Source organism: Cheilinus undulatus, linkage group 19 (genome assembly GCF_018320785.1).
Source record: "Cheilinus undulatus linkage group 19, ASM1832078v1, whole genome shotgun sequence".
NCBI lineage: Eukaryota > Metazoa > Chordata > Actinopteri > Labriformes > Labridae > Cheilinus > Cheilinus undulatus.
In genome coordinates, this window is record NC_054883.1 from 31,833,570 (window position 1) to 31,858,580 (window position 25,011).

Genomic DNA, 25,011 nt, shown 5'->3' on the forward strand with positions numbered 1-25,011 from the left:
TTAAGACCGATTTGTTTTACTTTATACTTGTTTAAAAGGTTTTAGGTTGGAATAACATTAACTTTGACCTGTTTTTTAATAATCTAGGAGGATATCTTCTGATTATAAGTTGTAAAAATGAAATAATGCCAATTTTCTCCGCATCTATGGTTTGTTTTAGGCGTGCAAGTAACTAAAAACTACTGCATCCTCACAGACTACTCAACATTTCCATGCAGGTCCCTAGAGACACTAAAATAGCTAATGGTTGTTTAATTTTACTACTGTTATGAATTAAAACTTGAATTCCACTTCATAACATTGTTCCTGGTTCTGATTAACATTAGCATACCTGTTGGCCTCGTTTTTGTGAGATATCACACATATCTAACTTACTCACCTTCCTAGAAACAGCAGCAGTTTCTTCCAACCCCCAAAGCTGACGGTTGGCATCCTCTCTTCACTCCAAAGCCCGCGATATCTCTCTCTATCCCCGCGTCCAATCTCCCAAATCTCGCGATAGCTGCAGTAGCTGCCTCCACAGAGTGACTGCGAGCAGGGAATACAGCGCGGATGGTTTCTTATCTTGTAGTACCTTAAACTCTACGTCATCGAGAAGACAAACGTAAGGGGGGACTTTTTGTGAAAGACATACGCGAAAGTTAAAGAAAGAGAGCTGATTAAGTGAGGAGAGTTGACTGAGAGGAGTAAATTGAGGATAAATCAACTCTGAAGTGACATTTTACGTCGAAGTGAGCGTTCAACGTGCGTAAAGTTTTATTTTTATCTGATAAATGGGGATTATTGGCAGATGAAGTTGCGGTAGTTGCCTAAAAGCTTGGTAAAAGTGCTGATGGAGTTGCTTTTGTGCCTCATTTAGAAGGAAATGGGATTATTTCCTCCTCCATCACGGCTGCAGGCGCAGAAGTAATCCAGTAACGTACATCTGAGTGTGCGTAATGAGAGAGATGCTTGGTGGCCACGTCCCCTTGGAGACTGGAGAGACAACACGTGATGAGCTTTACTTATCAGGTTTAGAGGGAGAGAGACACCGAGAGAGATAGTCAGAGAGGGGAGAGAGAGAGGGCAGAGTTTGGAGCCTGGAGAAGAATTAAAACTTAGTTAAATTCATCAACATTTTCTTCTCGACGACTTCTGTCCTCGACTCATTCGGGTTTTTTTCTCCGGGAGAGGAGAGAGGAAGAGAAGCAGCAGAGGAGGAGGAGGTGGAGGAGGGAGGGGTGGAGGAGGAGGAGAAGCCGGAGTAAAGTTTGTCCAAGTTTGCACATCCCTTCGGAAACGCCATTTTGATTCCTCTCCTCTCCGGAGCGAGTTTGCAGCCTCTCTCTCCCTTCTTTTTTTTCTTCATCCCCCTTTTTTTTCATCCACCATCCCCGCAGTTCATCATCATCATCATCGCCCCCACCACCACCACCATCATCATCCTCGCCACGATGTCTCGGCGCAAGCAGCCCAACCCCAACAAAGTCAAGCGTAAGTGTGTGTTTTTCGCCTCTCCATCGTTGTATTTTGATGCTTTTCTGCCTCTGTGCGCGCTGCGTGATCGATGTTTTGTGTGTTTGTCGCTTTTTGGGGGAAAGTTTGGCCTTGTTGAAGATGTTCGAGTAAAGTTTGAGCTGAGATGTGGAGACGGCGAGGGAGGGATAAGTTTTTTTCTCTCTCCTCTCCGTGTTGCTTCCTAGTTTGATGCGCATCCAAGCGGTGGAATTCAACCCCAGGTCTCTTCCTCATTCACCCTACTTCAGCTAATTATCACTAACTTCTGGTTTTGTCGACTTTTGGTGCAACTTTCACCCCCGTATGCACGTTTGGGGCTGTTATGTGGCGGTTTTGCCCCGCGGGGAGGGTGGCAGGAGGGGGTTCAAAGTCTGCTCGCCGCCGGAGTCGAGCATCCATATCTCGGGTGCACTTTGGTCGGAGCCTCGCTGCTAGTGGCCATGTGTAAAGCTATCAGACACCACCACCAAGCTGGCAGCAGTTAGTATGGCTACTTCCTGAGTGTGCTTTCAAAGTAATACCACCTGTTGCTCATTGAGAAAGAAGATGAACATGGTGAAACTGGGGCTTGATGGGCTTAACTTTAGCTTTGGAGAATTTTTTTGACAATTTGCTTGATATACAGCCTCTTCCTATTTATCAGTGTCACTTGTACCTAGAAATACAGAATTTCTTCAATTATATTTTGTTAAGATGCAGCTTTGGTCATATCTGAAAATTCTAGAAAAATGGCCTTTTTGTTAGGAACTGATTTGTCGAGATGCTCGGGCCACTGATGCTGTAGTTGGATGAAGGAAAACATGTTTGTTCGGTGCAGACCATCACAAATATTGCATCATCATCACTTCAAAGTTAAATGTAGGTATTTATAACAAACTACCATTAAAACTACCAAAAGGTGGGCAGTTGTGCACCAATGGTGCCTTAAAACACAAGGAAATTTGGTGTTTTGGTTCATTTAAGGCACATAAATCATAACTTCAACAACTGATATTGGTATTTAGATTGTAAAGTATTTGCCCAAAGTGCATAAAATAGGATTTAGATCTAATTTGATAGTCTACAAAAGCTTGGGTAGGACCCCTGACCTCATTCTTAAGATCAAAGTCCCTTAAAAGTGATGTTCTAAATTATTTTTCACACTAGCTGTGATTGCTTTTGGCAAAATTATTAAGGGCCTGTCACCCATCCTTGCCAGGGGCCTTCAAAATACTTAAACCATCCTGATTTTCCATTATAAGTGGGGTGATGGTCCAGTTTTAGTGGGATGTTCTGCTATGATGCTGTTTGGTTATCTTTTTTTTGTACAGGAGGGCCTGTGCATTTTGTACAATATGCTGCACGTATTTTTTGATTTTAAAAGTGTCTTGTGTTGTAGTGTGTGCATTATTGTTGATTTAGCGTGCTCTGTACTATTTCTTTAGCATTTGTTTTGTGAAGGTCCCTCCATAGAAGTGTAGAAAAGTCACGCTATGAAGAATTATTTACCGACATAGTTAGAGAAATAAGCATTAAGATGTAAAAAAAAATGACAGTTTGAATGAAAACCCATTAGCAGTGTTTAAAATGTGTTATTGGACTTGCTTATCAAGTTGGGTCGCTGTTTTCGGATGTTTTATTTTGAAGGGAGGATCAGTGTACTTCCGTTAGCATCCTAGCTAACATCAGCTAGCTCGACACCGCTGCTGTGACCTTGCCCAGACATATTTAGCCACAAACCGACCCCTGTTCATTAATAAAGTGCACCAACACTTCGCCGAGGCGTCCAGCTATGCCGGTTCGTTCGGCCCCGATCACTTTTCTTGGCTGTTTGTCGACTTTTCGCCTCGTTTCGGAGACTTTTCTACCCCGTCCACGGGTACGCGCAAGCCCCGCAGCAGCAGCAGCATCGACGTGACGCCTGTTGCATCCACCACCTCCTCCTCCTCCTTTCCTCCCCCACCTCCTTAGTCTCTTTTCTCTCTTTCGACATCATCCACCGCGTTAACTTCCATTTTAAACGTTTGCTCACAGCTTATTTCTGCACTTTGAGCTGTCTTCGACGTCAACCCGTCGACTTTGACAACTTTTTAACGGCTAATACAGCCGTTGGCCTCGTCGTCGGGAGATTTTTCCCTGTTGGTACACGGCGGAGGATGCTGTTGTATATAAAAATGTAGTTTAACTGCGTTAGGAGAGTTTGTTATCGGGCATGCGGGTCAATGATTGATGAACAGGGTTTGGTTTGGCTGTGTGAGAGGAGATGATGAGTTATGTGTCTCAGGGTTGAACTGGTTAGATAATGGTTGCTAGGGATTTTCTCTCTCCCAGTGTTCGCCCTATGTCTCTCTACCTCTCGCCACCTCCCTGCTGTGGAACTTTAACTCGACTTTTTAACGTCGAATCCACTTTATAGTTTCCATTTTGAACGACATTAAGCGCATTCACCGTGCTGTTTAATGATTTTATAGCAACATCATGGTGTCTGTAGAGCCATACAGTATCTAAATAAAAGAATTTGAAGGCACGTTCGGCAGCCTGATGTGAAATTAAGCAAATTTAACACACTTTAATTTGATTTTTTTAACCTTATTTTTATCAAAAAAGCAACAAACAGAAACAAACCACTCCATCACTTAGCCAACAAAAAATTATGGTTGCAAGCACAAAGCTAGCATAACTTTATGTTTCATCTAGGGATGTGCATATTGTGTTTTTGCCAATATGATGATATTTACAAAACAATTTTGGCCCATACCAATGTCGATGAATATTTAGATATAGTTCAGAACGTAAACTTCAGTCCTTAAAACACAATTTAAATCCTAGTAAATGACCTCAGCTGACATAGTTCTGTTGGTGCTGCCTAGAACTAAACTAAATTATTTGTAGGTACAGCCAATATTTACAGCTGATAGAGACTAATTTTTATAGACAAGACATCTGTTGTGGATATTGGAAATGTTCACACCTGCCGATACCAATATTTTACTCTCCAAGCTATCTGATGATAAAATATTTAATTTCTTAAGCTGATATCTGCTGATGTGATATTAAAGTTTTTAAGCTAATAGCTGGGTTTCCATTACACTTGGAAATGCGCAAAAACGAAATAGCGCAATAAAAAACTGGTAATAGAAACACCTGAATTTCAAAAAAAAAAACTAAAATATTGCTAAAAAGTGTTTACGCTTTCATGAGGAGGTTTTTCAGGCGTTTCCATATAGAAATATATCGCAAAAGTGCAATGGAAACACTTTTTCCGCATTTACAAGTCATGGGACGTGACGTACGGTGTCACATGATCAGTCACTCCGAGACAACATGGCATGGTACACGTAGACAGAAGAAGAGACGAGACTTTTCTTAACATCATACTTCTACCCTTATGCTTGGCTTTTGCCATACACACGGACTTTACCTCTGAACTATCATCCATTGCCTTCGTCTTTTGTTCAAAATTATCAAGACAACTGCCGTAGATGTAACCAAAACCATACCAACATGCAACAGGTTTCGAGCCTCAAGCTTCCCTGCAGCGGATTCACGCGAGATGAGATTTTACGAGAATTGCCAGGCCTACGCCCAAAACTCCCTTCAATGGAAACACATTCAAAGCGCAATTGTACTTAATCGAAATTTAAGGAATATCGCTTTTATTTTGCAAAAAACTGTAATGGAAACCCAGCTTAAATCTGCCTATACAATATTTCACCTTCTGAGCCGATATCTGCCAATGCAATATCAAACCAATAACATCGTGCATCCCTAGTTTTAAGGTGTTGTAAGAGCATAAACAGTGTTAAATGGTTTTAAAGTTATATTGATATTAACATAAAGCTCAGAGACATCTAAAACTGTATTTTGTAAAAATGGAAACGTTGCCTATGCTAGCATCTTATCATCTGGCTGGCATGTTTGGCACCCTATTGTGAAATTTAGCACATTTCAATGCCCACTTTTACTCTTAATTTTACGTTATACCATCAAAAAACCAACGACAGTTAAGGGTTTAATGGAGTAAAGTGAATCATTTCATAAGAACTGTTTGTATAAGACCACTCCGTCACATATCCAACATATAATGTTGGTTGTTAGCCCAAAGTTAGCATAAACGTTTATGCTTTAAGGGTGCTGTTTGAGAATGATTAGTGTTAAAAAAAAAAAATTAAAAATACACTATTTACATTAACAGAAAGCACAGAAGTATCTAAAACTTCATTTTGTGAAAAGGGGGAAGTCACTTAGGCTAGTATCTTACTAACAAGTAACAATGTTAACATGTTAATGCTTGACTTTTAGATTTGTGCTATCTAGCAAGAGTAGACACAGTATACCAGTGTACAACATTATAAACACACTGGCTTATGAATCCGACAGCTTCATAAGATGCACCATGTTGATTAAAATAAAGCAAAATATCTTGATATTAAACTGTTGCCTTGTATCGTGATACAGATTGGGGGGTTGTGGCGTGGCATCTTGTATTGCAAAGCTAGCACTTTGCAGTGCATGTTGTGGTTATATATGTTTATATATATGACTGAACAGTAAAAGGCTGTCAAAAAATGTTAACCTAAATCCAAAATGGCTATTTCAGCTTAATTTTTTTGATTCAGTAGAACACTGTAGTTCTGAGTAAACAGTACTCAATCAATTTATTTATTTATTTATTTTGTATTCAAATTATTTGGCAGTCATTCCTTAATTTGCATGATTTTCCCAGAAGGCCTTGCAATAGACACTTTTGCACCATGAGTGAAGTTACCATCTGAGTTAGAGAAGTCCAGCGTTTTGGGAGAAACTTGATGTAATCAAAATTAGAATATCTGTTATAAAAGTAAATCTATTCTCAGTATTGGGGCCTACATCCTCTACAGCATGGCCCTCAAGTAGTTTAACCTAAGTACCACATTTTTTGAGGAAGCTCAAGCCTTGGGCCGAAACATCCAGTTCTTCCCATCATATAATTGGCACTAGTAGACTGGGCATGCCCACCATTTGGGGATCACTGCTGTGCAGTATAATGCTGTGGCTTTAGCATTCAATGTGCAGTTAACTGCACCATTATATTTTAAATGCTTATTGTGTTTGTCAACAAACATTATGCTTATTTTGGGGATTTCTCTTTGAGACTTGTTTGTAGCATTCTTCTGTGCTTTTTGAGATGTTTTTAAATATAAAAAGCTATCAAAACTCTCATATGTGGATCTTGTGCAACCCTGGAGTCTGTTAAAGTAGTTAAACTTGTTTTATGATGTTTTTTGGCTCCTTTGAGATTCTCACAGGGCGCCTATTGTGCATCTTTTGTCTACAGAAGATATTTTAAAGCAGCTATTACAATAGTTAGCTGTGTTTTTGTGCTTTTTATTGACTGTTGTGTTGCTTTTTAGTATGTATATCAAAACAAGATTCATATGGTAGCCCTGCAGTAGTGTTGTAGTATGTTGTATTGTATCTGTAGTGCTTTGCAGCAAGATACTGTTGCATGCTTTGGTGCATTTCCTCATAGCTTATGGCTAAATCTTTGAGCTTCTGCAACCTGTTGGATCATCTAATGTGTTTGAAATGAGCTTTGCTGAGATGTTAAATGGTGTATTCCTGCAGTCTTTGGTCCTCTCCTCCGCCTGCGAGAGGAGGAACAGAAGCAGGAGGAGGAGGAGAGATCCGGATGAGCAGTTAGCATTCCATTACGAAATTCAACACTGAGGCCGAGCTGGGCCCTCGGCGACAGGCGCAGATCTCTCTCTCTTCCTCTCTCTCTCGGATCGACACTTTTTGCTGAGGGGGAAATTTTAACTTGTCCTTCCACTCCTTGACTCCCTGTCTCCTGGAGGAGTGGCAGGTTTTCTCAAATCAAGATGTTTGAAAAGGGAGGGCAATGAAAACGTCAAAGTAGATTTTTAGATTCTGTAGTTTAATGAAACTGGAAAGGATGCTTTGTGTGATCATCTTTAATTCCCACATATTTCCACTGGTTTTGTCCACAAATTGTGAAAGAAAGCATCCAGTTGTGGTCCAATCAAAGCTTTGTTTCTTCTTCTTCCTCTTTTTTCTTCTTCTGTGGTGCTGGACATTTAAAATGCTGACGGCCGATGATGTAGCCGATGATGTGTTTCACTCGCACACGCAGATACTGGCACACAAAGAGTGTCTTGTGCGATGGGGCATCCTCCATTGTGAGTGTTTTTTTGTGGGAACTGAACTCACACAGACACACAGCCTGCAGAAACATTCATGTAAAGACATGATGCAGCATGACGGAGGAGCCAGGGATGATGTTTTTATGTTTTTACCTTCTTTACACGTGGTAAAAGGACAGGAAACAACCCGAAAGTGACTTTTATTAGAGATGTGTAAATTTTGAAGAAAATTTTTGGAGCCTACGTCGATACCGATGTTTTTTTAGAATTAGAATTAGAGAATTAGAGGCCTTAATTGTCATTGCATAAATACAAAGATATTGCCCCTCCCAGCAAAAAATACAAAAACACTCATTACTTCTTTTGTTGTATCACTCCCACAATGCAAACATTTCTGTCTTGTTTTTGACTTCTTCCCAGTTAAAATCTCTTCTTTGATTCAACAATAAGATGTGCTAATGCCAGCTCTAAGCTGAATAGACACAATAGATAAATATCTGCTACTGATTTCTATTTATGCCGCATTATTACTGATGTTTTTCAGCACAGCTGATATCAGTCTGCATCCTCAATCTTTATCAAATGAATATATTACCATCAATGGAAATTATTCTCTTCGGTTGTCTTTGTTGAATGGTTTAATTGAAGCTACAAAATGTAGAATTTGGCATTGGAATGTAGCAAAGATGACTACTCCCATGATGGGTTCTAGTCCTGCAGAACTAATCTAATCACAACCTTAATGTTAGATTGTGCAATCACATATTTGCATAAAAGGCTTCAGTTATTTTGGTATTAAGTACTTGAAAGGTTTACTAAAAGCAGACCTGCAGAAAGTCTGCAGTATTTCCACTATTGCATTTTGCAGGAGTACCTTTACTGTTAACATAAAAGGAGAAACTTGAAAGTATGGAAATATTTTTAAAACTGAACTTTTTTGTATTTTTATGTCACGTTCTAATGTTCTGAGGTGAGAAAAACTGTTATCCTCTGAATTTTCCTTCATAGCCAAACAGTACACTCATGAAACCATTTATGGATTTGATTGCAAATTGTACTATTGTTAAGTAGGGCTGAACAATTTGGGAAAATATTATAATTGTAATTTTTTTCCCCCAGTATTGCCAGTGCAAATTGATATGCAATTATTTGTTGAAGTTGCTCATCCTGTGTATTTCTCCACAAACAAGCCATAAATTACTCTATATTGTAACAAACACAATGTTAGGTAGATTAAACTTAGGCTGAACAATCCTGAAAAAAGTCTAATTGCAACCATTTTGACTCATTGTAAATCCAATCTGACTTGTTGTATTAAAGGGAATGGTGATTTTTGTGTCTTCCTCATTAAAAAGAAAAACATACAAACTATTCCAGAAAAAAATGGACACTCTGATGTTTGCACCTCTGCTGCAGAAATTGTATTTTGTAAAAACATTTCAGGTCAAAGAAATAATGCATCTTCAGCAATTTGAAAATTAAAAATCAGACCTTTTGCCAATTAACTCAGATTTTGATTAATTGTCCAGCCCTGCTGTCCAGTAGAATTGCACATTAATACCCACCAACCCCCCACCCCACTAGACATTTCCAGAATGAACAGAGACGCGATGCACCACTCGGCTCTGCCCAGCTCCATGCTTTTTCTAAAACTATAAACAGTAAAGCACTGTTTGGGTTTCACGTAAAATTTTATGTAATGAGGGCAAAAAGCCGTTGAAAGTGGCCTTCCTGGTACTATGAGTGATCCTGGAATGCTTTGTGAGTAGTTTGCAGCACAAACAAGTAAAGCCATTTTAACAGCTTTTCCTCAATCATCACATAAAATTCAACCATGAAACCAAAAAGTTGGTTTGCTGTTTAGTAAATTACACCTTATGGAGTCCTCAATTCAAAACAAGCTATTTTGCCCCACTTCATTCTTGTGTGACCTTAATACAGGATTTAAGAACGTTGAATTATTATACTACCTCTGCTACTTATTATTGCTATGAAATAATGGTAATTAAAAACAGCAACATCCACTATAACCTATTTGTGCAGGGGTGGACATGTAAAACTCACAGATATTCCAGCTCTTAGTTTCATCATCTTGATGCAATTCAGCCTTTAAGATGAAATAATTTGGGAACTGTGTAGTATAGTCAGAAAAATGGCACTGTCTTAACGAAAGAATTATTAATCAGTTTTCCTGCAAACAAGTATCCATAAATTATTATTTACTCAGTTCCTTCTAATTCAGACTTACAGACGTTTTTAAGTAGCATGATTAAGTGTCTGTTCAGATAAAAAAAACACTGATTTTTAACTTGGCATGTAAATACATTATGCTATATTTATGAATAAAATTAAAGACCCCACAAACAAACAGGAGGTGTAAATTAAAGGACAGATTAGTGAAGAATTTAATATTAACTTTGTTAAAATCTGAGTTTTTCCGATTATACTGATTGTACTGAGTGATCTGATTAGAGTATTAATGTCGGAGTGTTGTAGTGATGAGCCCTAATGTCTGATATTAGTGATGTTATGTGTGTTAATGGGGGTTTCAGTGGGACGTGCCCGTCCTCAGGGACTGAAGTGGAGCAGCTAATTAAAAGCTCTGGTCCTCCCTCTGAGACTCTTGTTGTCTCCACATTAACCTCCATTTACACACACCCACACACACACACGCCCTCTCCATTGATTCCCACAGTTTCACTCCCGTGACGAGCTCTAACAGCCGTTGACTTCAAACGTGACGATGGCGACCCTCCTCTTTTTGTTTTGAACCCTTTTGTTCTGCCGTCCCTACGTCTGCTGTCTCTCTATTGTGATGTAATTTATCACTGTATCAGAAATCTGCTGATCCCTGAAGTCACTCAAACTTGATTAAGGGCTTTTAAATGTGCTCAAACCTAAAGAGTTCATCCTTCTGATACTTGATAAGCCGCGCTGTAACACTGGATGTCACTTACCCCATTTAGATAATGCTTTAACAGATTTAAACCCATTTTGTGCATTCAGATACCAAGTGGTAATCCTTAATGCTTTGTACCCCACTACATACTGAAAACAGGTTGATAGCTCAGACTGCACACAGAGGCGGTCTGGGATTTCTGCATCCAGACTTGATTGGTTTAGAAGCCGATCAACTGAAATGATCTTCCGTACTCCACTAAAGGCATGGCCTTATTTAAGTGCATCGAGATTCCAGTCAGCATCAGCTGGAAGCCTTTGCAGATGTCCCTCCATACGTCTGTCTGAGCCATTCTTGTAAGTGTGATACCTCAGGAACATTATGAGGGATTCTCTTTAATATAGATGCACTGATTGTATAAATAAGGGCTGATGCTTAAAATAACAATTCAGCCAGTGCCACTACTGAGGTTTATTTCTTTGCATTTTTTGGTGATATATTTTAAAGACTTCTAGTTTTTCAACGAGAGCTAAACAATTAAAAAATTGAAAATTATCTCATTGCGATTATTTTGACTCATTTTGCAAATTTGATATTACAAGATTATTCTTTTGTCTGTTCCTTTTCATTCAAAATTGAAGACTTAGATTGGATATGAATTTTTTTGTTTTATTGAATGAAATAAACATATAAATAAATAAAATGTGAATTGTTGTGCGGGCTGCACAGTGGTGTAGATGTTTGCACTGTTGCCTCACAGCAGGAAGGTCCCTGGCCTTTTTGTGTGGAGTTTGCATGTTCTCCCCTTGCTTGCGTGGGTTCTCTGGGCTTCCTCCCACCAAAGACATGCTCGGTAGGTTAATTGGTGATTCTAAATTGGCTGTAGGTGTGAGTGTGAGTGTGCCTGGTTGTCAGCCCTGTGACTGATGGCAACCAGTCCAGGATGTACCCCACCTCTCATGCTCCAGGCACCCCCATGACCCCCAACTGAATAAGCAGGGTAGAAAATGGATGGATGAATTGTTGTATGAATGATGGATCAATTTTATGTCCTCTTTATTTTGATGTGAAAACATACAGAGGTAAGGAAAGTGGGATTTATTGCAAACTGTAATGTTTGCATAATGTGTGGAGCATAACGGCTCTACTGCTACTTATTCTGCAGAAAAGATGAATTAAAACAGTACTTGACACACATTTCCACCTAGGAAATACTGCACCTTAAGTGGATGTCTGTTAGGATAGAGCAAGTTCATAAATAAAGACTTTGATTTGGTCTGTGGATTCCTGTGTTGTCTCAGGATACTGATAGACCTCCCCTCTTCTTCTTCTCTAAAGTCGTGTGATTTCCTCCTGATTGAATCTACCGTCACTGATGCAGCAGCTGTGTGAGTTTTCACACCAGGAAGTCTGCTGAATCAAAGCGGACGAGCGGGAAAGACTCACGTGTGGATGGTTAGAGAGTGAACAGGTTGCTGCTCACACTTTCTTGGCGCGGTCTCCTGCTCCTGTCAGAGCCAATCACAGCGCTCGATGGATTACCTCAGAGCGGCGTGTCGGCGTGTTTGTGCAGCCATGAAGGCTGCTGAGGTGAAGCTCTCCATCAGAGGGGCTGATGTTTCTTCCTCTCCTCCTCTCCCTACCAGAGCCTATTTATAGAGCCGCCGTTTTTAGATAAGATTATGTTCCATCCCCTGACAGAGAGACCCACCGACCGGGCTGCAGGTTAAAGACAGAGACCAGTTTCAGTGTGAAAACACATCTTGGGGTCGGTTATTGACCCATCACTGACGATTTAGTTTGATAGAAACTTTTCCAATCAGGCTAAAACTCTCTGAACGGCTCATTGGCCTCACTTTATGTATGAAAAGAGTAGCTGTGTCTAGGATTTGCCCGGGTAAAGTGGCAAAAAGAACCACAATCTCATTTGCATTTGCTTTTTTAACATTTATTTTGGACGTTTGGGGATTTGATCTTTATATTTGAACATTAAAAGATAACATTTTTGGTAGAAATCTGACTTTTGAAGCATTTATAGATAAAGAATAGCAGTGGGGATCATGGGAGTGAAAAAACAACCAGTCAGTGAGATGTTTAAAACTGATGAGAGAGGATGTTTCTGCAGAGTTGGAGGTGTGACTCATCAGGGTAGGGCCTCTGTTGTTCCTGATCGCAGTGCACGAGGGGGGGATGTGACGGTGAGGATGCAGACAGGGAGGTGTGGAGGAGGAGGAGGGTGGGGGAGGGGAAGTAGTCAAACTTGTTGCATCTCCGCCTGGACCAAATGGCTCATCATGCAACCCCCACATCCCCTAAAACCCCCACTCTTACTCTGTTTAGGGCCAGTATTTTTTACTTACTTTGCATTTTACATATACTTTTAAAACATTTTCTCACCGAAAACGGGCAAAAACATTCCTTTTAGGGAGTTTTTTTTTAGCCAAACACTGATTTTGAGTTTTCTTTCTTCCCTGATTGTTTAAAACTGCAGAGAAATCAAAAACAGAGCATGTGAAAGTTTTCAAATGGAGGGTTTTTGGGTGTGCTTGAAGCTTCTGCAGCCAGGTGGGCTGGGTTTTAGTCCGGCATGCAGCTTCTCCACTTCCGTTTTCTCTCTCTTGGTCTCCCACACAAGCCACGGCCCTGTCCTTTCAAAATAAAATCTGAAAAAAAGTTGCATTATTTGTTAAGTTTGCAGATGAGTAACAGAGTGCATGTCATTGTTGCAGCTGTGTTCTCTCACAACCTTTAACTTTTCTTCAAGTATTTATCAGCAAAACTTCACTCTAGGGGCATATTTTCAATTTGATTCTTCATGTATTATCATAAACTCACTTGCAAAGAATTAAAAGCTCATCAAACTTCTTTTTTAGTCTTTTTGCATTGGCTTGGATAGGACAGCTGAAGACAGAGGAAACATGGAGAGAGATCGCACTCCTTAAACAACAACAGCTGATAAATTAGCAAGGAAAACTTCTCCAAGGCGCTCCTTCAAAAATAAAATACTTTTATTTTCACAGCATGGTCACGGTCATTAAAAACACACTGTGACGCGTTGCTGCATGGAGCCCATGAGGTCAAACAGACTCATGTGTGAAGACGTTTTAATATTTGAAGAGAGAGCTTGTGGTATTTTTTCTTGTATCATCCACTTCATGAATCCCAGTCCATATTTCACTCCTTTGTCCAGTTTTCTGAATACCTTCTGATAATTAATAAGGAGGTGGATCGTTTGTTTGCAGCTCTAACATGAACACAGAGTCCTCTCTGAGGAGAGACGGTGGAGGATGAGAGTAATCTGAGACCAGGATGAATGGTGCTAAAGTAGGACACAGACTGGGACCACGGCCGTCTTTATTTAGCCGTGGATTCTCTAAAGTTAGAGTGAGTAAATATTACAATCTTCAGTACTCACATCTCTGCAGGCAGACGGTTTATACTCAGGAGACGGGAGCTTGTTACTCTCTCATTGACAGTATGGATTAATCAATAACTTTACAATAAAGTTATGTAAACAATCAGTTCATTCTGTGGTTGAATGTTAATCAACAAAGCGCTAAAGGGAGATTTTCCTCTGATTTAACAGCAAACTCAGCAATTCTTTACCGACCAGATGTTCAATTTTCTGCTTTTTAAAAGTGCACAGGAGAGGAATCAGTCCGTCAAACCTGCAGCAAAACTCTGCAGGTCTCTGGAAGAATTGTTTGATTATTGATTTATTATATGAAGGTCCAAATTTCTGATACATAGAACTTCACCAATGAATCCTTTTTTCCTTTTGGTCGTACAATTTAGAGCCCTGACTAATGGATAAAATCTGTGGAAGAAGGTGGAAAACAATAAGCAAAAGTTGGTGTTTTTCTGCAAAAAATCCAGAGACTTCAGATTTATTTGAGGATGGTCAAACACGATTGATACAGTAGAGGTTCCATTATTGTTATTTGGGATGCACAATGTCATTGGCATGATATTGGTATTGGCAGATAATAGATTAAAAAGTTCATGGCAGATATGAAAATTTCAGCTGATAATTACAACTGATAAAATGTCTGTACATATCAGCCTATAATGGCAATGAACATAGCTCTATATATGCTGTAAATACTGACCTATATCAGCTGTAAATATCAGCCATTATTGGCTGTGTAGGACAGTGGTTCTCAACCTTTTCAACCCACGGTCCTCAAAATGAAGGTGCCAGAGACCGGGGACCCCCACTGTACCTGAAGGTGGCTGAACACAGCTGTGCACATTCAGGAATAGTGGTGTGCACACAAGGTGGCCCACTAGGGGGGGCGAAAATGGGAGCGCTTTCTGGGCCCAGCCATACTGGGGGTCAGCATAATCATGGTCCGTTGTAAAGTTAAGCTGTGGTATTTTATATTTAACCTGAATAATAACCACTCTTATCAAAGAAACAAATTTTAATTCATATGTGTAGTAAGTAGCCCTCTTAAAATTGTAAATCCTTTTATTAAAAAACATTAAAATATGTTAAAAATAGCTAAAATGGGTTGATAATGGCAAAAAAATGGAGGGAAAGATGGTCAAATTAGATTTCAAAAGTAGCAGAAATGGGTTAGAATGCCAAAAATTGTATGAAAGTGGCAATAAATAACCAAGACATGGCAAAATGGGTTAAAGTTGCAAAAATTGGCATATTAAGTGGTAAAGGGGGATTCATAATTGGTTGAAATGGCGTTAAAGTGGCAGAAATAAGTGGAAATTTGTGAAATGCATTGAAAATTTACATAAACTTGCAATAAAAGGGTTAGCTGAGGCAGAAAAAATCAGAAACTGGCAAAAATGGGCATATCAAATGATGAGATGTGGCTTAAAAAGTGATAAAGAGGGGATGATAGTGGCAATAATGTGTCATCAGGGCCAACAATAGACATAGAGTTGCAAGATTTGGTTTAGAAGTGGCAAAAACAGGCAGTAAAAAAGAGGTGGAAAGGGTTTAAAATTGACAAAAATTGGGTTTTAAGTTGCAAAAATAATAATGAATAATAAAATGTGTAAAAATTGGCAAAATTGGTGAGAAAAAGTGACAAAATTGGTGTAAAGTGGCAACAGTGTAATTCAGTCCCACTCTCACTGTATAGGAGACAAATAAATCTGTTTATTTGCACAGTAGCTCTTGCACAATTTCTAAGTTGCACAAAAACACTGGCAACCTTTCCCACCAAAATCACGCACCGTGTTATGTAAACAAATGTTTCTTTGGATGATCATCTCTCATCGGTTGCTTTTTTTTTTTTCATAAAACCACCATCTGGAACAGAATTTCAGACTTTTTTTTTGCCATTTTGGGAATTATTCTCACCTAAACCGGAGCTTAAATAAATGTATAAATAGATGTTAAGTGAAGAAAGGTCGTAGTACCAAAACAGTGACAATGTGGATGGTTTACAGGAGGGCCTGCAACTTTTGATAATTAAAAACATGAAATTGCTGAGTTTTGGGTGGTTAGGATTCTTTTATTGCTGCCATGGTATTTAAACTGGTCTCATCATTTTATTTGAACTGCAATCATGTTAAAGATTAACATTCTGGTAGTTTTTTTAATGTTGCAGCTCCTGTTTTGCCTTTAGTGTTCAATTAAAGTGGAAACTGCTCCTGGTTGTGTTTTATAATGTATAAAATGATTGAACGTACACATGATGAATCTAGTTTATTTGAGCTTTTAGGCTCCAAATGTCCCCAAACAGCCTGAATCAGTAGAAAGGTCGCTGTGTTTCAGTTCTAGTGTTGTTCCTATGGCCTTGACCTAACTTCTGAGTTTACACTTTTACATAAGCCCGTCCATTTGGAGCCGATAAGCTCTCTAAAATTCAGAATTCTCAGTTTGGGATTGAGATTCTCTGCATTATTTGGATGTTTTTCTACGGGTTATGAGGAGAAGTTTTAATGAAAGATGGAGAGTTTAGTTTGAGTGGTTGAAGTTTTCCTGCAGCAGAGGATGAACAACATCTCTGATATTATGTAACTCAGTCTGTGTGATAATAAAGGCTTCACATGGACCAGAGAGAGAGAGAGAGAGGCTATTGTTTCTGCACTTCCTCCTCCTCCTGACGAGAGGCTGCCTCACCTCCGGCCCCCCATCCTCCTCCTCCTCAGCCTCCTTCATCTCACTCCTCTACTCCTTTCTTAACTGTATCACTTTCTGTCTGAGGCTTAGAAGAGGAGATCAACACCGCTGTTAAACAGGAAGTTAGACAGAGTGACTGATGAGCTTAGCTTAGCATAAAGAATGGAAACAAAGGGAAACAGCTAACCTGCCTCTAGAACTACACTTGCCAGTGATTTTTTTGAACATTCAGAAACTAAGTAGTACTTAATGCTTTGTGTGGATGCACATAGATGTTTACTGTTTTACCTCTGATAGCTTAGACTACATACTGAGATGGTCTGGATGCTGTGCAGTATTACTGACAAATGCAGATATACAGCCAATAAACACACATATTTACAACAAAAGTCCCAATTTTACAGCTGATTTAAGCTGATTTTTACAGCCTCTGAAACCTATATTCACAGCTGATATAAATGAATGTCAACATGCCATATTGAAGCACGTATGCCAGTATTTTCTCCCGAAAAATACCAGTATTTACTGTTGATAAAGGCTTATGCCTACAGCTGATAGGCCTTTACTTACAGCTGATATAAGCCGATATTTTTAACTTATAAATGCAGATATTTACAGATAATTTAAGCCAATCTGTAGGGCAGATATGAGCAGTTGTTGGCCCATGTTTACATCCAGTATAGACCTGCTTTAACAGCTTTCTCCCCTGGCTGTCCCTTGTCGACCGACAGAAAAGCACTGGTTTTATTGTGAAAATGCTTAATTTTCTGTTTAACTGTGTTTATTATCATCAGGCTTGTTTGTTCTTCAAACTATGAGGCCTTTTTAGATAACTTATCCCTTACTGTGCTTAAAAAACGTTAGCTTTAGCAGCAGCTGGACTCACATTTTATCATGTTTTTTGAAAAAGAGCAGCAGAAATGAAAAAAATGTGGAAGTTTTCCTTTAATCTGAAACCAGCAGCAGGTTGGTGTTTAACTTCCAGGTAACCTCCAGGTAGCATCCTCCTCCACCTCCTCCTCCTCTCACCTTTCATCTTCTTGGCCCCTCCTCTTCTAAGATGCCCTCTCTGGTCCCCCCCCCCCCCCTCCACTGGGACATTCTTTCACAGCCGAGCCGCTCGGACTTTGGACTGGCAGTAAATACGGCTTTATTTGCTGCAGGCTGTGAACAGGGTGAAGGTGGCCCTGAGTATCACACACTCACACTAACACACACTCCCATGCGCTGGTAGTTAGCTCCACAAGCTGCTTATCAGCAAGACAGTCTCACCACACCCTCTAACACTCTCTCACTCTCTGAGAGCTGCTGGCATCCCATACAACAGGTCTGGCCTACATATGAGTGTCAGACATTTCTCCTTCATTCCTCATCCTCCATCCCTCTCTCTACATCAGAGCGTACAAACTTTGAAGATTTTTTTACAGCAGGAAAAAATGATGGAGCAGATTTTCAAACTGTAACCAGGACTGACTAGGACAAACTCTGCTCTGTTTTTGTGGTCAGACAGGAGAGGAAATGTTAGCATAATGGACACGTTGCACTGAAATAAATCAGGAAAAATGCCGCCAACCAATTTTCACAACCGGCTCATCTTTAGGGATGCACAATATATGTTTTTTGATATCCAGTGTGCTGATATTTACAAATTAATTTGAGCCAATAGCAATAATGATACCAATATGTAAATGGGGTTCAGACCTAAACCTCCAGTCCTTAAAATACAATTTAAAGATGGAGGAATGATGGAGAACAAAGAAAAATACTACAGAGGTCTGTAAGTTCTTCCTAAAGATCCACAAAATTACTGATATTTAAGGATGATATGGGCTGAGATTTATGGTCAACATGAGCCGATGTTTACAGCCAATATAGTCCGATTTTATTGCCAACAAAGGCAATATTTACAGTCGATAATGGCCAATAATAACAGCAGATAAAGGCAGACTTTTACAGCCAATATAGTCCATTTTTATGACAATATTTTGTCATCAATATTTAAGGCCTATATAGGATATAGATTGATAGTTACAACCAGTAAAGGTTCATATTTATAGCCGATAAAAAGGCCAATATTTACAGCCAATGAAGGCTTAAATTAATAGCTGATATATGCCGATAGTAATATTTAAGGCCAGAATTGATCGATATTTATAGCCATCACAGGCTGATATTTACAGCCGATAATAGCCGATATTTATAGCTGATATGGGCGGATTTTTAAAGCCAATATAGGCTCATATTTATGTTCAATATTGGCTGATATTTAAAGCAGATTTGTTAGAGCAGAATTGTTATTTACAGCTGGTATGGTTTGATATTTACAGCTAATAAATATGGATATATTAGGATGATTTAGACCAGTATATGTCAATATTTAAGGCTCATATAGTCAGATAAAAGCCGATATTTACAGCTGATAAAGGCTTGTGTGTAGGTGCTGATATTTACAGCCTATATAAGCGAATATTTACGGGCTCTATAGGCCAGTATTTGCAGTGAAAAAAGGCTGACCTTTACACTGAAAAGTTTACAGCAAATATAGACCTAAATTTACCACCAATGTAGGCTAATATATGCAGCAGCTAAAGCCCAAATTAACTGCTTATATACCGGGATTTACTGCTTATAAAGGCTGATGAGGCATGTTGTAAAACAAATATAGGCTCAAATTTTACAGTGACAGAAACTAGTATTTACAACCAGTTTAGGCAAATTTTTACAGATGCTCTATGGTTTAGTTTGACTGCCAGTACAGGTCGATAGTTACAGCTAAATGGAGCTTATATAGACTGATATTTAACCCTCATACAGACTAATATTTACAACAAACAGAGGCCGATATTTACAGCTGATATTTGCAGCCATTGTTGGAGCGTTATCAGCAGGATATCAGACATGGGAATAAAACCAAAATATGATATGATATGATTAGAATTGGTCTAATTGCTTCAGTATTTCATGGCCATGCAGTCTCATCTAAAGGTTTATTATCCCTCTCTCCTGGAACTTTGGGGAAGGAACTTGCAGTGCTGATTGGATGAGGACTAGTCAAATTTATTTCTTAACTTTTGAGTCATGCCGCTGTGTTACAGAGAAACACATCAGGTTTATGGATCCTTTAGGTTTCTTGAAAAGTTCCTGAAGTAAAAAGTTTATTATATTTTTGATGGAAATGTGGCACTGGGATCAGGTCATGGATTCAGTTGAAGCAGCTTTTGATAAGCAGGTCCAGGTGTTTTTTGTAATCTCCATCCTCCCCTTTCATTCTGTCAGCAGTGGAACCTTCCAGCTCCCCCGTGCAGCAGTAGAATGGTTCATCCCACTCCTCTTAAAGTATGATGGAGCCTCTCCCTCTCTCTCACTCTGGCTGTCTGTGTCTTACTCGCTCGCCCTCCTCCTCCCCCCACTCGCCTTACTTGCTGACTAAACAGTTTGTTAGCTGGCTGCTGCTCTGCTGCTGAGGATCGGAGAGAGAGAGCACATGCAAATAACAGTTCACTTTATGATTCTTAAATCAACACGGATAGATTGAGTTTTAACCACAATCACAGTCACAGTCTCTTTACTAGATTTAGTTGTGTTTATGCTAACTGTTACTGAGGTGTCACACAACTGTAAGCCTAATTTATGGGGAAAAAAAACTAACAACCTACAACAGGCAGGGAAACTTTTCAGTGGAAGCTGAATGCACAGATTTGGGAGGAAAAGGGTCGTAAAAAAACAACTTGCCTCAAGTTTCCAATACATTACAAAGACTGAAGTGAAAATTCTCATTTCCATAAAACTACCCCAAAATTTCATGGAATGTTTCAGATAAACTCCCAAAAATCACTTAAATATTCCTTGAATTTTATGCAAATTCCTGCAAATTTTGACTCACATAAATTTCCCAAAATGATGAAAAATTTCCATAGAACTTCCCCAAAACCTCTAAACATAATTCCTTAAAACTTGCAAGAAAATTCCCCTAAAATTTTCCGATCCATTTCCCTTAAAATTACTTAATTTCCATTTAACTACTCCAAAGTTTCATGAAATGTCTCAGGGAAACTTAATGAAAATAGCATGCAAATTAATAATTTAACATTTCCCCAACTACCATGATTATTCCTGAAATTTTAAGCAAATTCTCAAAATTTCCAATGCAAATCAAATTCCCAAATATTTACAAATAGATTTTCCAAAATATCATGGAAATTTATGAAAAATTACCGAACCCATTCCCCAAAGCATCCAATCAAATTCCCTATAACTTTTAGTAAAATTTAGGAAAAGTTGCAATGAAATTCCTCCTAAAATCGCCAATTGTCCTAAAAATTACAAATCCATTTCTTTACCATAAGTACCATAACATTTTCAAAGCAAATCCCCCCATAACCTCAAATCAAACCCTCCAAGATTTGGAAAACTGTTCTGTGGACAGAGGAGTCATAATTTAAAACAAATTCAATAAATTTTTTTGAAACCATGGATGTGGAGAGTAACCATCCGGTTTGTTGTCCTGGCCCTGTTGTAAAGCCCGCATCTCTGATGGTATGGGGCTGCATTAGCTGCACTGCTAACATTAGCTTCTTAATGCAAACTAACTGGGCATAATTCACCCACATGGTTTTTGACTGTTTCCTGTGTGTTTTCTTAACTTAGGAACATCCCTAGTTTGTTTTGTTATTAGTTTTAAATTGCTCATCAGTGTTTGGCTAAATCTCTGGATAAGTTAGCATCCACGATAATTAGCATCTTGTTCCTTGAAAATCTTATGCATCCATTGATAAAAAGCTTCAAACTAAAACTCTGATTATGAGTGTTTTGTGTGGTTTTGCATGATCTATTTTCAGGTTTGTGCATTTGTAGATGCATATTTGGTTATTATGATGTTTATTATTAGTCTCAGATGTTGTTGTATTTATTATAAAGCTAATTTAAATGTTTTTGTGGTTCAGTAGTTAAGTAGCCGGATGGAGCAGCAGCATGTGAATGGAGCAAACCAACCCGGCCTGAATAATCCCCATTAATCTGACTGTTAGTAAGGCTGTAATCTGACACATACACACATGTATACACAGATTTCAACACGCCATCGACACGCTAATGAAGGCTAACGCACTCATTTAACACATGCTAGAGGAGAGGAATGTACACAGCTTTACTCAGACTCTCGGACCCTCCCTCCTCTGAAAAGGTACCATTGTTTGGGCACACCTTGTTACCATAGCAACCACTGCCTGAACGTCCCCCTGCCTTTTTTTAGTGAGGGAGATTATGGGATGGACAGAAGTTGGTGGGGGAAGGAAGAGAGGAGATGAGAGGAGTAGTAGGAGGGATGCTAGTGAGATTCGTGTTTCATCCCCAGCTTGCTTCCTTTGCCACCTCTCTTTATCACCTTTTCTTGGTTTCTGTCATTTCCTTGTATCCTTTCTATCTCCTTGTTTCCTTTTTGCCTTCTTGTCCACACTTACCCTTCCCCTCTTCTCCTTGTTTCCTCACCTTTTTCCAGTCCTCGTTCCTTGGATCCTTCTCCCCCCTGGCACCAACTGCCTCCTCTTCTTTCCTTCTTTGTTTCTTTGTTTCTCCTTGTTTCTTAGCCTTTTGTCTTCTTTCCTTCTCTTTCCCCTCATTGTTTCCTTGGATGCTTTCCTTCTCTCCTCTCCCCACCTTTCCTCTTCTGTTCTTGTCCACACTCATCCTTCCTCCTCCTCTCCTCTCCTTGTTTCCTAACATATTTCCCCCTTTCTCCTTCTTGTTTTCCCTCCTGTTCTTGTTTCCTAGGACCTTTCCTTCCCTAGCTTTCACCCTTTGCTGCCTCTCCTTTTTCTCCTTTTATCTGTTCACTCCCTGTCCACATTTCCTCGCCTCCTCTCCTTGTTGCATTGTCCCTCCTTTGTTTCCTTCTCTCCTTTTTGTCACCCTTATCCCTGCTTATCATTTTTTTCCTTTCCTTGTTTCCTTACATTTTTGTCCACTCTTTTTCTTGTTTTCCATCCTTCTCTTGTTTCCTCAGATCCTGTCCTTTCCTTCTCAACCTTTCCTTGTCTCCTTGCTTTCTATTCCCTCTCCGTTCTTGTTTCCTTCCCTTGCACACGTTCATCCTTTTTTCCTTTCCTCTCCTTGCTTTCTTATCTTGTTGTTAATCCCTCTTCTTTTATTCCTCTCTCCTTGGTGTTACTATATTCTCCTTTCCTCCCCTGTCCTCATATTATTGCCTCTTCTCTTTGTGTCCTTTTCCTCTCCTCTTCTTACCTGTCCCTCCCTCTCCTTTCTCCTCTTTGTCTCCTATAAGACATATATAATATTACATGTAATTTTTTAGTTATTCTGTGATTTATGGCATGAAAGAGTGACAGTTTTGCACAATTGCTCTATTTTTTATTGAAAGTATTATTAATGATGTTTTAAGGAGTGTAAACATGATGGATGATGCTTTTTTGCAGTTTCTACACAAACTAAGATAATTTATTCTTACAACTGTGAATAAAAATGTGCACCAGTACATTTATGCTACAAAATATTTGCATTAAAATTGTATTTAGATTGGAACTTTGATGCACATTTCACCTTAAGGAGACACTGCACTTCCTCTGATGTGAAAACTGCTCTCTAAGTGTTCTGCTCTACTTATAAATGTTCCTTGTGTCCTCTCCTTTCTCCTCTCCCTTCCTTTTCCTCTCACTGCACCATTTTGTTCCCATCTTTCTTCTCTTTCTTTCCTTGTCTCCTTTCCTTCTCTGCTTGTTTCCTCCTTGTCCTTGCATCCTCTCCACTCTTGCTTCCTCTCCTTGTCTGCTCTTGTCTATTTTTCTTATTTGTTTATTGTCCATCCCTTTTTCATCTCTTGCCTGCTTGCATCCTCCCTCCTAAGTCATGGATTAAATCAAACCAAAGCAACAGAAATGTGTAATATTTTGATTGTCCTAATCCAAATAAACCTCTAGTCAGATTGCACCGATAACAATAACTAAGCAGATGAAAACTGGAGTTTGTTAATGATGTTTCTTCCTGTTTCCTTGTCAGCCCGGCATGTCTCTCCTCCCAGACATGAAGTGTCGTTGACTAATTATCATCCTTATTGTGTTAGTGATGACACAGACTCACACTAACAGAAGGCTGTTACCACACTGTAGGATTTAGGGGATTACTCCTGCAGATACACTCCTCTGTAGCATGTGAGGATGCAGTTTTTAGATGATGATGTGTTGGTGTGAGTCCATCACTAATCACAGGTTCTTTAAAGGAGCCCCGCCCTCACACAGACGGCAGCATCACCATGACGCAGAGACAGTCATCGGGTTAAATGCTCTGAAACATCATGACATCACCGTCCAGCATCGCAGTCACGTCACGTCACATCATCACAGGATTTTTGTCCAAGCTTTATTAACAATTATCAGTTTGTGAACATGTGAGTCAGATTTTAAAATAGTGATAGAGATGAGGGAGCAGGGAATGACAAACAGTAAAGGAGCCACATACCAAAGGAAGACAGCCTCAGTACTAGGCCACTGCTGCCTTACTTTTTACGCCTTTTATAAGGCCACTTTTTTATCAACTTTAAGGCCAACATTTCTGCAATTTTGATAAACATCTTCAACCGATATCTGCTCAAACCTCATAGTATTCTGATGCAGATGTTTCAAACAGGCCTGACATTGATGTTTAATGGGTGCATCTATGTATCCTATTTTCAGCTGAATTTAAGACTTTTAAGGCTATAACTTGCCCAGTGGTGTGACCCTTCACTCCTCCATCAGTGGGTTATAAGGGACCTGATTTATTTATTCAATGTGTTTACATGCAGTTCAGTCAGTAAACTCATATTTGTAATTCAAGCATTTATTAACACGATTGCTTGCATCAGGCTTAAACTTCATCAGTCCTCACAGATCTATTTTACATGCAGACGCTGAGGGGTGAATGGATAACATCTTAAACTTGCAGGTGGATGCTAGGGTGGGTTGAAAAAGAGAGCTCAGTGCTGATTGAGGTACTGGTGTGGAGAGGACAAGGCCGTAAGTCTTGAAGCTTAAATAGACCACAGAATTAGAAGGATGAATGATGGGTGATTTGATCATGATGCTTGTAGAGTGGGAAATCAGCACGCTTGAGTTGCAGTTAGCTTGCAGGCATTATTGTGTTATGTGTTATATTTTGGTGTCCCATTTTTCAGCACTTTACATTAGAAAGTCGCAGAAAGCAGCCTTATTTTGACCCCACCTTTTTATTTTAAGTTATCATTTTATGTCTGTTTCACTGAGGAGGACAGGTGGAAACAGGGGGGAGTTACATGCAGAAAAGGAGCCACAGGACAGTTTTGGGGCTGCCCCTGAACAAGGGCACCTGACGGCTGAACAATCTGTGCCCCTTTTCTGACCCTTTTTTTTTTTCAAGACTTAAGTTGAGCAATT

At 39.4% G+C, this 25,011-nt stretch overlaps 1 protein-coding gene across 4 annotated transcripts in view; it reads left to right on the forward strand.

Moving 5' to 3' along the window:
- Positions 1-541: 541 nt before the first annotated feature.
- The window catches only part of rreb1a (ras responsive element binding protein 1a), a 93,718-nt gene continuing 69,248 nt past the window's right edge, over positions 542-25,011 (forward strand). For 3 of the 4 annotated variants that reach the window (XM_041814462.1, XM_041814463.1, XM_041814461.1), the window contains exon 1: positions 542-1,473. Coding sequence is in view for 2 of the 4 variants with exons in the window: in XM_041814461.1 (XP_041670395.1) it covers positions 1,434-1,473 (40 nt within the window). In the remaining 2 variants the exon portion in view is untranslated. The remainder of the gene's footprint in view (positions 1,474-25,011) is intronic. The other variant, XM_041814460.1, reaches the window with a different exon arrangement.